This window comes from Aptenodytes forsteri, unplaced genomic scaffold, assembly GCF_000699145.1.
Source record: "Aptenodytes forsteri isolate BGI_AS27 unplaced genomic scaffold, ASM69914v1 Scaffold239, whole genome shotgun sequence".
Classification (NCBI taxonomy): Eukaryota; Metazoa; Chordata; class Aves; order Sphenisciformes; family Spheniscidae; genus Aptenodytes; species Aptenodytes forsteri.
The window spans coordinates 1,335,256-1,351,606 of record NW_008794743.1 but is presented as its reverse complement, the minus strand read 5'-3'; the positions used below and the strand labels follow the sequence as shown (position 1 = coordinate 1,351,606).

The 16,351-nt window shown below is 36.7% G+C and overlaps 2 protein-coding genes across 2 annotated transcripts in view; one reads left to right on the top strand and one right to left on the bottom strand.

Moving 5' to 3' along the window:
* Window positions 1-4,194, top strand: part of RPS27L (ribosomal protein S27 like) — a 4,715-nt gene extending 521 nt beyond the window's left edge. Inside the window, exons 2-4 of the mRNA XM_009274010.1 lie at window positions 129-310; window positions 2,694-2,804; window positions 3,893-4,194. Coding sequence (XP_009272285.1) covers window positions 129-310; window positions 2,694-2,804; window positions 3,893-3,921 — 322 coding nt within the window. The 3' untranslated portion in view covers window positions 3,922-4,194. The remainder of the gene's footprint in view (window positions 1-128; window positions 311-2,693; window positions 2,805-3,892) is intronic.
* Window positions 4,195-4,373: 179 nt separating this feature from the next.
* LACTB (lactamase beta) lies at window positions 4,374-15,754 on the bottom strand. The gene is made up of 5 exons (XM_019470680.1): window positions 15,691-15,754; window positions 13,209-13,399; window positions 12,501-12,846; window positions 10,842-11,007; window positions 4,374-8,395 (listed from the first exon to the last, which is right to left on the bottom strand). Exons 2-5 carry the CDS (start codon window positions 13,344-13,346, stop codon window positions 7,852-7,854), a joined length of 1,194 nt encoding a protein of 397 aa, XP_019326225.1. The 5' UTR covers window positions 13,347-13,399; window positions 15,691-15,754; the 3' UTR covers window positions 4,374-7,851.
* Between the last annotated feature and the right edge of the window lie 597 nt (window positions 15,755-16,351).

Here is a 16,351-nt window from a genome sequence, read left to right as displayed (position 1 = left end):
TCCGGCTTCTCGCCGCTCCCGCCTCGCTGCTGCGGAGGCCCGAGAGGGGTCTCGCTATCCCCGTCAGCCTCAGCCCCGCCGGGGAGGCTGGCTGTAGCGCTGCGGCCTTGCTCGGGAACAGGCTGAAGGCGGCATCCGGTCCGTCCAAGTAGCCTGAGCGCTGTTCAACACGCCGTGCGTTTTTCCTCTTGTCCTACCCAGCTGGCTAAAGATCTAGTGCATCCCTCCTTAGAGGATGAGAGGAGAAAGCACAAAAAGAAACGTCTTGTGCAGAGCCCAAACTCCTACTTTATGGATGTAAAATGCCCAGGTAAATATTCAGAATGTTTCTGTCTCACAGGAGGAATGAAACTAATTTTGTTATGCGGTTCATAAAAGGTCTGGGGTTTTAAATTTTTTTTTATTCTAAATGTGGTTTATCTGTTCTGTAGAGAAAAAAAGTCTATATTGCTTTGGGTTCTTTTAACAGTAAAAGTGCTTTCAACCTTTCAAAAGTGTTAATTTAAACAATCAGCTTTTTATTTTCTTTTCTGGAGGTCTAGCATGAGATTATTTTTTTTGGTTGGGTTTTTTCCTTTATGAAATCCTAGCAAGTAGGGAAAAAACCAAACCCCCAGATTTGCACGTATAAGAAGTGAGATGAAATGGATGCTTTAAAGCATCCACAGCACAAGTTTCAAATAGAAGACAACATTGTTTTCCTCCTTTTGTACGTGGGTTGATTCTGGAAGAGCAACCAGAAGAACTTTGACCAGAATATAGGCAGGCATACTGGGACTTTACATAGAAAGTAAAACATACACAACTGCCTTTTTCGCATGTTGCTGTTAAGAAGTAAGCTGACATCTAGCTCACATAGGCAGGGGTTATATTTAAGGTGTTGCCCGTGCCCGCTTTTCACAGATTTTTCTTTAGTTTGGCTTGGAAACATCTGAATAACCAACTCCTCTTTTATAAACTAAAACATGGGATTTTCTAGCACAATTACAGAAGAATGCTCTACCAGTGAACAGCTTCTTTGATCAGCACAGCTACATCCATATCAAGGCACAGAATGTCAAGTGTGGTAACTTACCTCCTAGAAACTACTGCAGTATAAGATTATAGCAGTAAGAAAATGCATAGACTTACTGACTAGAAGCAGGGAATTGTTGCGCTATTCAGATTTTCTTATCATCTTATTCTTTCTTAGTAGCTTAGATTTCTAAGAAGCTCCGAGACATTGTTTTCCATCTAAAAGTGAGGTAAATTCATTAAAACTGTTTGAAAGTAAAGTGTGGTTACTTTAAAGAAAATACATGGTTGAAGGCTAAGCCACTGTTGTTTGGTTTTTTTTAAACTTTCTTCAAACCAGTGTACATGCATGCATATACTAAGATACAGTTCATGTCAACATAGGCCCAGAGGTCACTGGTTATTTTCATTATTGTTGGATTAATTGGTTATTGAGTTTGAGGGATATATAGAGCAAAGCAGGAGAGCTTCAATAATGACAAAGTCCTAAGCACGAGGCACTGAAAAAATCAGATGGCCTTATGCATCATTCAGTGTTGTTGGAAGTCGCTGCCTAGTTACTGAAATGGATTGGGCTCATTTCCCTGCAAAATCCACAAAGTTAAAAACTCATCAACATGCAAGTTCACATTCATGGCAGGGGGGACACACAACATTTGCTACGCTTAAATTTTAGCTGCTAGCAGTTTTTTGCAAACAAAGATTTGTGCAGTTACTATTTGTGACTTAAAGTGATTTGTGCAGTTACTATTTGTGACTTAAACAAAGGAGAAATCTGTTACTCTGTCTAATAGGAGTTCTCTCTACCAACTAGTTGTCTTGTCAGAGAGTTTTCTGAGGACCTTCCTCACAGCATATATTCTATCTTATCTTTCTGGTCCACACATGCTAAAAATGGAATCTATGCTCACCTTTACTTGCCTATTTTCTATATCCACATCTAGATTAAATCCTTTACAAGTTTTCTCTCTCCCAAAATTCCTCTTGGCTAATTAAAAGTACTTTTCAGGGAAAAGAATGAAAGCAGTGAAAATCCCTTTGTGTAAGCCATGTGTGAGAGTGATTTCATTCTTTCTTAAGTCATAGAATTTAGAAGTTGTAGACCAAGTGTTGCTGATGCCTCTTCTTGCATCTGGAATTAGTGAAGTTAGTCTGTGCAAGTCTTCTCGTTTAAATACGATGCTAGCTTTGTAGAATGCAACCAAGCACATGCCTTCTGCGTACCAATTATTAAACAGAAAGCAAACACAGATTTGAACAGCAGTGTTTACATTCACAGCTGCCAGACTTTGTCAACAGCAATGTTCTACTATTACAAGTTAAATACTTCTCTAGCTAGACGGGTTCTTCTATTTGGCAGAGAAGGCTAGTCTAGAACTCCTCGACTTTTTTGCACGAGACATACTACAGGGCTTGTCAGTCATCAGGCTGTGTTGATTTTCATATGGGGAGTCATAATAGTTTCAGTTAACTAACTTGCTTTCATGTGCATGTTAGTAAAAGCAAGTACTTCAGACCACAATAACAATGTTTTGCTTTGTTTTACTTGGTATATTGTGGAATGAAATATAGATCAATTTTTGGACAGGTGTGTTTAGAGTATCTGATTCAGTTACACATACAATAAAAAAATCATGCTAGAAATACTCAATGGAAAGTTTAATAATGCTGTTTTCCAGGATGCTACAAGATCACCACTGTATTCAGCCATGCTCAGACAGTAGTTCTGTGTGTAGGGTGCTCCACTGTCCTGTGTCAGCCTACTGGGGGGAAAGCCAGGCTCACAGAAGGTAAGGGGCAATGTTTAGCAGCCTAAATATTCCACTTACATAAATGCATTTATAGCCTGCAAATATTTTAGCTTTGATTTTGAAAACTGATACTGGAATGCTTATTTTGCAAATTGCTTAGAGTTGGCTAGTAAAAACATTGTTAATGGACCCTGAATTGCAAATTTTTCTTCAGATTCTTGTTTTTAAATGGCTACAGAGGTATGCCAGGCAGCTAAGCAGCTACACTGTGATCAAACATACTTGATTTTAGGTGCTTTGACTTGTTGTTTTCTTTAGCCTATCTGTAATAAATACTGCCTATTTAATTCTGAGCTAAGTTTAGATGGTTAAAAAGCACCATTAAAGGAGTAGGGTACTTTTGCCAGTCCAAAGCGATTCTGTGCCGCTGCTAGTCACTGGTGGCTTGCCTGTTTGTTTTTAAACAGTAGTACTGTAAGGCAGTTCCCTGGCTCATGTTACTTAATCAAAATTTGTTTTGTGTAAATTGTAAGGGAACAGATAACCACTGATAATTATACATGGATAACGGGTATAGCACCAGTATCTTGAAATGCAACCCAATGTCTGGGGTATATGAAAAACACTGAAAACACATGAGGGTTTAAAAAAATTAAATAAATCCAGATTTTATTCATGTTTTGTTTAAAGGACAAAAAGATAAATATATATGCAAGTTACATATAGTAGTACTTACACCACGTGCTACTATACGGATGTAGTTTATGAGAGGTCACAATGCCTGAAGTAAGGCTGTTGAGCAGTTGAAAAGGTATCAACACTCCTAGCAGCTGTTTCAGTTTGGGGTTTGTATCACTAAGGGATGGAACAGTAGACTGAAATTTTAAAAGGCATCTGGAAGAAAAGAAATAGTACACCTTAGCCTTATTTTAAGATTAATTATATGACAGCCATGTTGTTCTGGTTGAGTTATAGAAGGCTCAAAGTGCTAAATCTTCACCTCTTGTGGTACATGAAATTTAAGTTTGTTGCATGGGTTTTCCTACTTAAGTTGGGTGGGCAATTTCCCAAGGCAGTCTAACAATTTAAGGACTATTCATATCTATACTCATGTGATTTCTTTACAGGCTGTTCATTTAGAAGAAAGCAACACTGAACACTTCGGCATGTGGTTTTGGATCTGTGTTCCTGAAAGCCTTACCAGTTTAAAAATGCCTGTTAATACAACAATGTAATTAAGATTGATTTTGTAAAAATTACATGCTACTGGTGCCTAATAAGCTGGAATCTCTTTTTCAGTAAATGATTTGAAGTGCAAGTTTTTCCTGCAAGTTTGCAGGCAACTGAGCTCTATTCTTATAATTTTACTTTTAAATAGTGTATTGTTAATTGGGTGGTGTCATTTAATATAAAAACCTTGGACTTGCTACATCCTTCCCCTCATTAATTATCAGCTACAGCTGTGTAATGCGTATCATGACAGAAACTGCTGTAAGAATGCATTTTGTATACTTTATTACTGCAGCTACCCTAACTGCAAGGGTTGCAAAGGCTAGATAGATTTAAAATGGCTCATTTGCTTTCAGCATTTCTTTAGTCCCTTTACCATGTAATGCATGTGTTTTCCCTCCCTCTAATCTGGTCTTGAAACTGCATTTCGTATTCTATAATGAGATATCTATTTAAAAAAAGAAAAATAGTCTTTTGCAAAACACTGAAAGCATTCAGTATAGAAAGTATATAGTATGTAAGCAACAGTAAGTCAGCAAACTACACTAACAGCTGTGAATAGTATCCAGTCATTAAAAAAAACAAAACTAGTACAGCAAAACCATGCATATTTTCAGTATTAAATACTGACATTAAATAATTACCTTTTTGCAATGAGGAAACAGGTTTTTAGCTAGTTTTTAAAAGCCATCCCTTTCTAAATGGCTGTTAAGAAGTGGATTTTTTTTTTTTTTAAACCGTGAGAAAACATTCAAACAAAGTCTTACATGTATCTTATTTTACTAAATAATATCTCAAGTTACGTATCAACATCTCTTTCAAAGTATCAGGTGTATTGGTAAGCTAATTATTGTTGGTAATTTCTATTTAACCTGTATTCTTTTTATGACTTTTAAAACTTGTATGTTTCTAGTCAATAAAAAAACCCCCAAATCTGGTATTACAATTTGTTGCATTTGCAAGATAAGTTTTATTTCAGTTAATTCAAACTGTGAACACTTACAATTACCAGATGCAAAAAGTAGGTGTTTGATACAGAAATAGATGCACCAATTTAGTATACATGCCTTTTAAGAAAAGTACAGTTTTATGTCAGTGCCATACTGTGTTTTCACAATAAAGGTTAATTTAAGAGCAAGTTTATCATGAAAGCTGCTCTTAATTGACCAGTTTCCCACACTTAATGCCAGTCCATCAAATAACTGGTTGCAGAACAAAGATCAAAGTAGCAGTATTAATTCACTTGTGACCTGAATACACATGCTAAGGCCAGACTGATTCCTAGTCTCCCATATCTCTGCCTTCTTCTCCTCCACCCTAAGAGATAAGAACTCATGATTAAGCAAATACCAAATCAGAGAAAGTCAGTGACCCATTTTGTTCCAGGTACTAGAAGATGAAATTTAGACATCGTAGCATCTCCAATACCGTACATGTGACAACAGAGGTTTTTTTAAAAGCCTTACATTGCAGGGGATACAGTAAAAAGAACATGGTACGCATATAAAAAGTTGGTGGCTAAACATATTCTATGAGGGGAGTGAGACACTGTCATTAATAACTTGGTGTTAAAAATGCCTTAGACACTTCTTACCATTATTCACTTTCATACGTACTTCAAATATTTCCATTTATTAGTGGTTGGACATATGCAGACAAGCATAAAGGTAAACCTACACCTTCTACATTCTGAATCTTTGTCTAAACCCAAACACAATGGTCAGTGAGTGAAACTTGTTTTCTCTCAAATATGCAAAATGGTTTTCAAGAACAATAAATACCATTTGCAAAACAGATGCATCATACAAGAAAAGTATGTTATAAATCCTAAAATAACAGCGTACTTTTCAGATTTTTCTATATTTAAAACATTGTATTCAGTCTATTTCTATTCATGTATTCTTCAACATGAAAACAACTCAGAACTACTTACTCTTGTTCCCTGTGTAAAACAGGCAATGACTTCTGCTGCTCAATGTTTACTCAGCTAGCAGGTGCTCAAGACTGGGGAAAAAAAAAAATGTTGCTATTGTAGAAGACGCTCACGTCCAGTACTTACGTATTGGAACTGTCAAACAATTTCAAAGACTTCAGTGGAAGAGTAGGTAATTTATTGCCTGACCAAATGAAAGTTTGTTCAGAAAGGTTCTCTCTCTTGTCTCTACTGATTTGATATTCTTGAGATAAAGACAACCCATTATTAATGAATAAAACAGTGAAGTTTTGGTGAGTGGGCCAGAAAACCCAAGCAAATAATTTAGGTGTAAGCTTTTACTGTTCTAAGGCACAAGAATGGTTGTAATTATGAAGAGTACTAAACCAGTCCTACTAGCTTCAATTAAAAATGTAGGTAAAACACCGACACTTCAAGATATTAAATTTCCTGGTTTGTCAGTCTTAGGTAGTAAATGTTGTTATCAATCATAGGCATACTGGGAACAGAGATGATAGTATGTTTTTCATCACAGGGCAGGTAACAACTATGAAGTTAATACAAAAAGCACTAACTTGGGAAAGAGGCAGGTAAGGCTATCTTCTGCCAGCTGTTATCTAAGACATTTTGCTCCTTAAATTCAGAGAAGCAGAGCTGCTAAACAGTGCAGGGACGTAAGTATTCAAACCTTTCCTGAAGGATATTTTGTTTTGCCTCAGCCTGGAAATAGTCTGATATAACTGCAGGGCACATGGGGTGTGGTTAGATCTTGGAGATCTTCCATGACATCATGGAATATATAAAATTAACATATTCAGATGTTACTGTATTCCTATAGTAAAATTGAAGATTAGAAAATGCTTCTTTGGAACTCTATCACAATTTCTTGTTCAACCTTGTGCAAAAGTAACTCCTTGAGGCAGGTCTCCAAATGGAAAAAAGGATGGTTTTCAAAAAAAACCTCTCAAAGTCTGTGAGACTTCTACTACTGGCTTCAAGAATGGGCTTTAAATTTTATGGAGTTATTCGAGTTCCTAATTCCAACATCTGAAGGAATATCTACATTACAGAATACAGTGCCATTTCTGGCTACCAAAGTTAGCATGTGTATCATTCAAAAACAATGAGACAGTTTGACAGCTTACCATGTTGTGCTATTCGGGCATATTTGACTGTGGAAATAATACCCTTTTTTCACAGTAAACTAGTTTCACACATTCTCTGTGTCCAATAAAAATGGAAGAGAGACATCTAAATAACAAAGATTTTTACTTGCATTACTCTAGCATCATTCTTTTCTAATTCTTAACAATCCACAGCTCTGACAAAAGCGTACGTCTGGTATAAATCTGCATTCTGGAGGTAGCTTTGAAGATTTGGGTTTTGTTGGTTTTTTTTGCTTTTTAAGCAAATAAGCACTATGTGAAAAAACAGAAATCAACAGTAAAACCATTTTTCTTTAAAAAGTAATACTGAACAGTTTTGGCAGACTAGAACTGTGAGAATAATGAATTACATCTTTGTGTGCTCAAATCAAGATGTGAAATTTTTCAGAAGTTTAACATTTAAGGTAGACAATTTGTTGTTGTCCTTCTCAGTGCAGGAAACCAATACAAGTTTTTTTAATCTTGGTCAAGTGCTTGACTGGATGAGGAAAAAACCTGCTAATATAACGATAATTTACACAGGTACTACAGGAAGTCAAATTTGACTGTTACATTCTCCTTTTCTGTAAGTTAGGAACTTCCCTGAGAGATGAATTCCAGTTACACGTAAGTTTAGCACCACTAGCAGAAGTTAATTAAGTGAATTTTTGATGCTTTTTCTTCACGTATTCTTAGTGATCTCGGAGTCCAATTACACCCTTCTCCATTTGTTTTTCATGTTTCAGTACAGTGAGTTCAGTTACACGTATCTCTTTTTTTAATCCATATATTGCGCCCATTTTTCTTTATCAAATTCCCTTGCAATCTTTAAGGCAGTGCTGTTGAGTGAAACTGATTGCATATTACAGATAATACTAACAATTACTCCTCTAGGTGGTGCCACTAGCCCAGTATCTATAGCTTCAGAGTCCAGCTCTTCAGGAAGAATTAGGAGGACACTACTTGCCCCCACTGCACCACCCGTGTGAGATGCATAGTGCCTCTGCTGTCTGCAACAGCCATATTGTTGTTTTTTCTCTACTACAGCCCAAGCCATTGCGTATTTACCATCCCTGTCCCATGATACTTCTGTTTTTGGCACTGGGGTCCACATCATTGCGACTGTGTCTGTTTTGAGGTACCCAGGAAGAAGTTTGCCATTAGTATTTTTAAATTGTCCGGCCTGATAACTGTATAACAAGGCATTTCCAAATTTCAGAAGGTCACCTACTGACGACAGAAAGCCACCACCAGCCCACTTGTAAGAGTTGTCCACATACGGTGCGTTTACCAGCCGTCCCTTTTTGTTGTAAACATAACACCTAGAATTCAAGAAAATTCAACTTGTCATTCTCAGATACTGCGCACAACTATTTTAAGTTCTCCTACCTTAAAAAAGCAAACTGAGCGTGTATTAGCTTGTTCTCATGAAACGTTAGAATTTTTTAAAATATATTTTTCTTAAATATGTTTCTTGTAGAAAAATCAACAAGGAATTCAGACGGGAAAACAAAAAATACGGTGACTTCTTAGGTTAGAAGCTTAGGTTCAATAAAAGTACTAATCCTTCTACTTACTCTTAGGATATACTAAGAGTAAAGGCAATATACAAGTAAAAAGATGTGACAGAAAGCTATAGATCAGCCAGCGCAGGATTTTTCTTAAATCACTGTACTAGATTTAAAGTGTTTAGAGAAAGAGGAATCCTCAACCACGCCATGATTATCAGACACCGAGCTGAAATTTCACTGCTCTGAGACAGTAGTTTCCATTTATGATTGATTTCCTCCCACTGCCCCATTACAGTTGCCATATACAACAACAACTGAATATTCTGGAACTACTAAGACAAGTGAGAAGCATGAAGGAGTCTTGCAAAACCTGTCATTAAAATACAAATTAAAAACTACCAACCAGAATTGCAGAATGAACTATCAGGAACAATACAACAGGAGTGCAGACCGAATTATGCTTTTGAAAGAAACAGTCCAATCATGACTGGATTCATTTCATACAACATACGAAAAGGAATGTTGAATAACTCTATAATCTGAGTAATTTCAACCTTTGGCCTTTAGACCACAAGATGTCCATGTACTACCTGGAGAGTTGTGAAAAGGAACCACACACACACACACAAAAAAAGGGGGGGGTGGGGGGGGAGGGGCAGGGCAAGCATACTATCAAACAGTACAGAGATACATTCCCTGTCTAGTCTGCACTTATATTGGAAAACTTTTAGGGAACTTCTGAAAGCCATAATACTGAAAATCAGAGGTTGAAGCAAAGGAAGAGACGAACGGTCCAAGACTACCATCAACTCTGCCAGTGACTTGATTATCTCGGTGTCCCTACAGTCAGTTTTTCAATCACAATAAAACCTGTTACAAAGACGCTGAAATGCTTGACTTACACCTCTAAAGATCTAGAACACGAACTTTTACACTTTTTCATGTCAGTGAAATACAGTATAACCAAACCATTAAACAAACCACAACATGTCAATATGTTCTAGTTTGAGGCACCAAGCTAGCTATTTGTGGAAGGCAAAACCATCACATTAGCATCTCAGTTTTGCTTAACAATAAAGTAGCCCATAAAAAGACCCCCAAAACAGTATCTGGCCCAATTCTTTCATCCCTACCATACTTCAGTTTATAAAACGGTTCATATACACACATATATTTAAACGAACTTGACTGTACAAGCTTGATAATTGGAGAACAACACTAGCATCCAGATCTACAGCCAAAAGAGCCTCTGAAAATTTGCAAGCAAAATACCAGCACAAAGCATCTTAGAATACAGCAGTAAAGCTATCTCTAAAACACTACAAACTGCTTTGTGTGTGTGTGTGTGTGTGTGTACACACACTTTAAATATACACTTACATGTAAGTACTATAAACCTTGGATTCAACATGTTCATCACCATTTTCATTCTTCGAGAGCATTTTAGAAGCCAAACTTTTAAAAAGTGTGAGTCTCATTTTCATAAGACTTTTTCCATAACCTGCTTTTGTGATTCAGTTAGAATTCTTCTCCTGCACCAAAATTTAACATGTGAGTCAATAAATGAATTTCAGAGCCCAGACAGGTAGGTCAATAAAATAAGACTGGAGAGAAAGACAAGAAACTCTGCCCTTATATTGGAATGGATTATCCACAGTTACATAAATTTCTCTGGGTTTTTTTTGTTGTTTTTTTTTTTGTTGGTTTGGGTTTTTTTTTTTTTAAGTTATTAAAAAGAAATCAATTGGTCAAGCATGTTCTGTGTTAAACAGAATTTTAATTCTGGTTAAAATCAATACTACAATTTAATTTATGAAAACCTGGTGTTACTGTGAGACTATTACAATTCATGGAACTCTTAAAAAGTCAGTATATTAAGCAAAACAAGGTAACTATATATTCTAACATAATCTCCTAGTGACTCCTTTATTTTACTCTATTTACACTTACCTGCTTATTTGTACCCAAAAAAAAAATGCAAACGACAAAGTCACCCCTGCCACTCTCCCCCGATATATACTCTTACAACAGGAAATACTTATTTCCTATTCTGCAATTTCACATGCTAATTACAGAACCAATACCATAATGCTGACATAAAATCAGTTACATGACTAACTTTGAAATAACATAAGCCACTTCATTTAAAAACCTGGGGAAAAAAAAATAAAAATCACACATTCTTAATTCAGTTGGCTTAATAAAGATAGAAAGAGCAACAATTGTTGTGGGAAAAAAAAGTTTCATCCTTGTTTACCTTGCTCTGTTATATATCATTGCTTCATTATCATCTAGTACAGTTGATAGCATATCCAAATCACGAAACATTTTTAGCATATAATCTGTAAATTTTTGTCCTGAAACTCTCTCCACAACAGCGCTTAAGAGAGTAAAGCCGTATGTTGAATACAAGAACTGACTACCTTGAAGAAACACAATAAAAAAGGGGAGGGAAAAAAAGTTAGCCACATGATGCTTAAATGGAATCTGAAGGATAAAATTTAAGTAATCACATGTGCAAATAAAACTATATATAGCAAATTAAAAGACTCCCCCTCCACCCCCAATTTTAATATGATGTGAATCACAAGCTTATGATACTGGGCGCTAGGAATTTCTGTACTGCAGCAGACACAGATGCTTGCTAAGTGCAGGTAGCTCTGAGAACAGCGCTAAAAGATTTTCAGGGATCTGCATGTACAGCCAGGTCTCAGCCAAGATGTGAAGACTTGACACTTAACATCCTTTCCACAAGATTTACCGTACCAGTTCTAACAAGGATGTCTGGATTTGGAAAGCTGAAGCAAACCATAAAATTACTTCTTAAAAGACGCTCACCTACGTGACTTCTTTGTGTGTCTATACCCGAGAGATGGAAAGACAAGGACAGTACTCGCCCAAGGTTTTCAAAGGTCTTGATCACTTCTATCATAGTGTTTCTAGTTCTAGTTTTCTAGTTCTAGAATATCCTGAAAGATTATATGAACACTAACGTGTATTATTTAAGACAACAGAATTTATTTACAAAACAATGTTTCATTTTTAAAAATCTCATTCTTGCGCTAACACCTTTTATGAAACATCTACATATAAAGCAACTGCCGAACTGCCTACAGTCGAGACAGATCTCTTACTTGAAATGGTTCCTAGAACTCTCCAAGTGGTTAACTTCTCCCCCTTCCTACCCCTCTCCCCTTAAATGCACATTATTTACTGTTTATCAGCAATGCGTATCATTTGCCTGTTAACTTAACTCATTTAGAACTTACACCTGAAGTTCCTCAAAGTCCTTTCTAGAATTAACTTGAATAATTCCAACAATAAATAACCTCAACAATTCTGTGATTCTGTGGTCTTTCTGTAGAATTTTTTAGCTCTGGTTTAGTGCCTCACTAAAATTTTTTGCTTTTGGTTCATATCTAGAAGGCCCAGAGCATGAATACAGCAAGTTGGTATCTGCTTACAAAATACTTTTTTTTATCTGGGACTCTCTGTATTACCTTTTAAGTCTTGGCTACATCACATGTTGAACCTGCTGGATTATGGTGCAGATACATCATTAGAAGTATCTATATAAGCACAATTCTTTAAGTCAGTAGATTGGTAAAGATATCTATACAAGACTGTTATCTAAAACTGAACTGCTAAAATCCTGACCAGTTCAGTCTTCAAAAGTTATATCAGTTTTAAGACAATTACACGTCCAGATGGTTTGTGCGAACAGCCCAAATACTTCTCCATTGAGCTTTTAATGGGGCACAAGAAAAAAAAAAGGGGGGGGGGGGGAGCAGAACAAAACAAAAACCCCACACAAACACTCTTTACTGGACTCTACTATCCTCACTGCATGTAAAACAATTTGAAACAAAAATTTCACCAGAAGAGCACATTTTGGTCTAAATGAATAGAAACTCACCTGGTTTAAAGAATAAAGGATCATTTTTAAATATCTTCAGTGATTCAATCACACTTTCAAATTTTTCCTTCAAATAATACTCTTCTTGCTCAAATTCCTTGTCTCTCCTGCCAGGTTTTGAATTTCGGCTTTTTACCTCACCTTCATGTTCTTTCCTCGGTTTGACAGAATCAGTCTTTTCAACGCCTTTTTCTTCTTTTTCTTTTTGTTCTTTATCCTGATAGGGTTTTGTTAGTTTAAATGCTCTGTTTGCCTTTTCCTTTTCTTCCTTCACTTTTGTAATATCTTTTTCATAGTGACGAATCCCACTCAAGTGTGAAACTAACAGTCTTGTAGTAATAGCAACCTAGGTAGAAAGGACAATACTTAAATGTGAGCTCTCTTCATTAAAGATATGATGCACACTAAATCACCAGAAAAGCAAAATTCAACATGACGAAGAACAGACAAAGATATAAGACCTTTTAAATACCATGTATTAAACCCAGTTAAAATACATACATGTATATGCACATACTACACACTTGATATAAAACTGAAGATCCAACTTTCCAGTGCTGCTTTTTCAAGCAGCAAACATCAGTACTCGTCTAAATGATTTTTGCTGTTTTACAGGAATAGGTCCAGATACAGGCACCTGTACACATATGGCTGTGCAATGACAGGAACAAAAATCAAAAGAAGTGTTACCAATAAACAATTACATACCTTTTCACCCTCGTAGACTTTTTCTGGAAATTCAGGGACGTATTTCTGCACTGGAGCATCTAAATCCAGTTTCCCCTCTTCCCACAATTTAGCAACAGCCATCATTGTAAGACACTTGCTAATACTAGCAATTCGCATGATCGTCTCTGGCTTACATACTACACGATTCTCTACATCAGCATAACCCAAACCTTTAAGAAAATAAAAACACTGCGGTAAATATTTTATATAGAGACATGCTGAATCAATTATTTGCAATGAATTAGATTTACTGGCTCCCTAAAATGTTTTTCCTCTAGCTATACTGGGACATGAAGCATTGGACTATCCCTGCTCCTGCTTCAATTAAGTTAACAACATTTTAAGGTAGTAGGAACAGTTAATCAAAGCCCATTGTATTGGCCAATGGCATCCCAAGTTACTGATTAAGACTACAGAACAAACCGAATGATAAATGAGATTGAAGATTAAGCCAAAATTTACACTACTGAGGTCAAATATTCAATGTAGAAAAACTAAAGAGACCAAAATCTAAACAGTAAAATAACTGACCAACAGTCATAAATACTCCTTTTATTGTTCTGACTTAATGGTTGAAACAGTAAAGGGTGTTATTTTATCAATACAGAAATTGAGAAAGGAAATCACTCACAAATTCATAGCAACTACCTAAGCTGTAAAGCTTCACTAAACAGTGGTGTTATACACTACGTTTCAACATCACTCAGCATGACTTCAATTAAAAGATAGCTTAATAGTCTCCATACCAGTGTTTTCCTATGTAACCAACCCACAAGTCTGGTAGCAAGAACTGGAATTAATAAGTCATTATCAAGCTCCCATACTAATCTTCAGTTTGAGCTAGGTTTGAAGAAATTGTGCAAGTAATGTTGCAGCATAAAAAGCAATGAAATGCAATAATGACATATTTGCAGTTTTCAATACAAGCAAGACCTGCAAGCTATGCATGTCTGTCTACACAAAACTGTAGTCTAATAATGAACTACTCGGGGAAAAGAAAAACTTGCTAAAATACAAGAAATAAAACAGATGACATGTCAGTTGCCCAAGACCCTTTCTTTTACGTAAAGTTGCTACTCGGGTGCTTGCCTGGTGCTTGTGAACGCAGATGCTGTACCCCTCAGTGAAAACACCTTCCAAATCTTAAATCACTCCTATCAGTTTAGCAAGAGAGCGGGTTTAGGACCGTGGTCATAGAATACATGCAACTTAACACCTGTTCCTAGTTTTTCCCCCCATGAAGAAGGGAGGAAGACAACAAAATGAGCCAGAAGTCTGCTAGAGCAATGTTACCCACCTCCCAGCTGCCTTACTCAAGGCAGTGTTGTTCTCTATATCCATATGCAGCAGGGTACAGAAAGCTCTGCCATGGCTTCTGCTCCCACATGTAGTTGTCTTGCTAATCTGGCAGTCCTGGTGATAAACCACAACCCTGGCACTAGTTCCCCCAGGCACTTTCCTGCATGTCAAGGAAGGGATTCTGCAGAAGTCTTATGAAAACTTCTGCTTTCATTGCTAGGTAATTTGAGACCAGAAAAAGCTATCTGATTTGAGAAAGTTTGTGATTAAGTTTCTAGTGCAATTTTCTTATTAGGCCACATTACAAAAGGTACCAGAGGCTCTCCAACTCACTTCTGTCATGATGAAAGAGAAATGAAAACCTATAGTCAGCTTTATACATATGTAAAAGTTAATGCAACAATAGACTGTCGGAAGAAAGTTATTAACACCCTTACTTACAAAGGGTTTTTTTTCAAATTCTGTAACACATTAATGAAATATGTTGCCATTTACTACTACTGTTTAAGTTGTCTAAAAAACCCAAAACACATTATGAAAATGTTTCTGAAAACAGACACACAGTTAGGTGGGGTTTTTTTTAAATAAACATCAAATGTCTACATGATACGAGCAGTACTAGCAGACTCTATTTAAAACTAAACCGTGTAAGCAGAAAAATCACTTGCAGTTTCTGGAAGGATGACACCTGTTAAATCTCAGTACCTTCCTAGCAAAAATCTACACCTCAGCCCACAAATGGGAGACAGATCACCAGATGTGAGCCATTATTACTTCGACTATTAAGTAAGGTCCTGTGGGGAGAACAGTTCTTTACCTCCTATACACAATTCTACCAGACTGCTGTACAGCTGTATGCCTAGTGTGTAAGTATACTCAAAGACCGATCTGACAAATTAATGGAAGAAAAGTCCTTAAACGTAACTGTTGAGATACACTAGCACATTCAGGAAGTTAATAAATTATTGATTCCTGGAAGTTATTGAAGTTTACCAAAGAAAGTATCACTTCATACTCCCTAGGCACCTGTTTCTGGCCACTGTCTGGAGATGTGACATCAAGTGGATGAAATTCCAGCTTGATCAGCGTGTCCAAATTGTTCATTTTTGAAACGTTCATCGCTTCTCAACAGCGTGCACAACTACTACTCCCATATACTAACCTTCTGACCAGACTTCCTTTCCATCTACAGAAACTCCAACTAGTATACCTGGGATTCCTGCTTCATCCTGTCAAAAAAACGGACAGAAGACATTAAGAAGGATCTTTACAGTTAAAAAACACCTTCTCCCAAACCCTAAAAATGCAAAAGCAATCCTACAAATAGACCTGCATATTGTTGTCACATTACAGTTGAAATTTTGTCGAATACTACTTGGGCTGAACTGGTAAAAACTGCTTTTGAAAAGCAGACATTTTAATCCAGCAGCTGGGAAAAATATATCTAACAACAATAATAATCTAAATAAAATAATTTATTTAATAATTTAATTAAATTAGCGATCAGGACATGCAAGAAACACTGAACAGAAACAAAACATTACAGAGTTAATATGCAACACGCAAACTGCATCATCTATTAGCAAGCAGAATTTCAAAGGAGCTTTGATTAGATTTTCGAAGTAACTACAAGGTGCTTTTTAAACAATCCCCTTGCCTCTCCCTCTCCTTCCTACAGCCTTTAAGGCCTTCCCGTGTTCTCAGATACCCCGCACTGCACCGTACTTCCACCAGCTCCCCACATCAAGCTCTGCCTGGCCTAAGCTTCCCAAGCACCGACAGCCTTCGCTGACGCTACATGAAGAAGAAAAACAATGAAATAT

Bases quoted from the DNA above. Each gene is read 5' to 3' on its own strand.
- LACTB (XM_019470680.1), bottom strand. From the start codon at position 13,346: ATGCGAATTGCTAGTATTAGCAAGTGTCTTACAATGATGGCTGTTGCT. The intron at 12,847-13,208 runs GTATGTAATTGT...CTTTCTACCTAG, and splicing joins AAGTCTACGAGGGTGAAAAG to GTTGCTATTACTACAAGACT. The intron at 11,008-12,500 runs GTGAGTTTCTAT...TGTTTCTTCAAG, and splicing joins TCCTTTATTCTTTAAACCAG to GTAGTCAGTTCTTGTATTCA.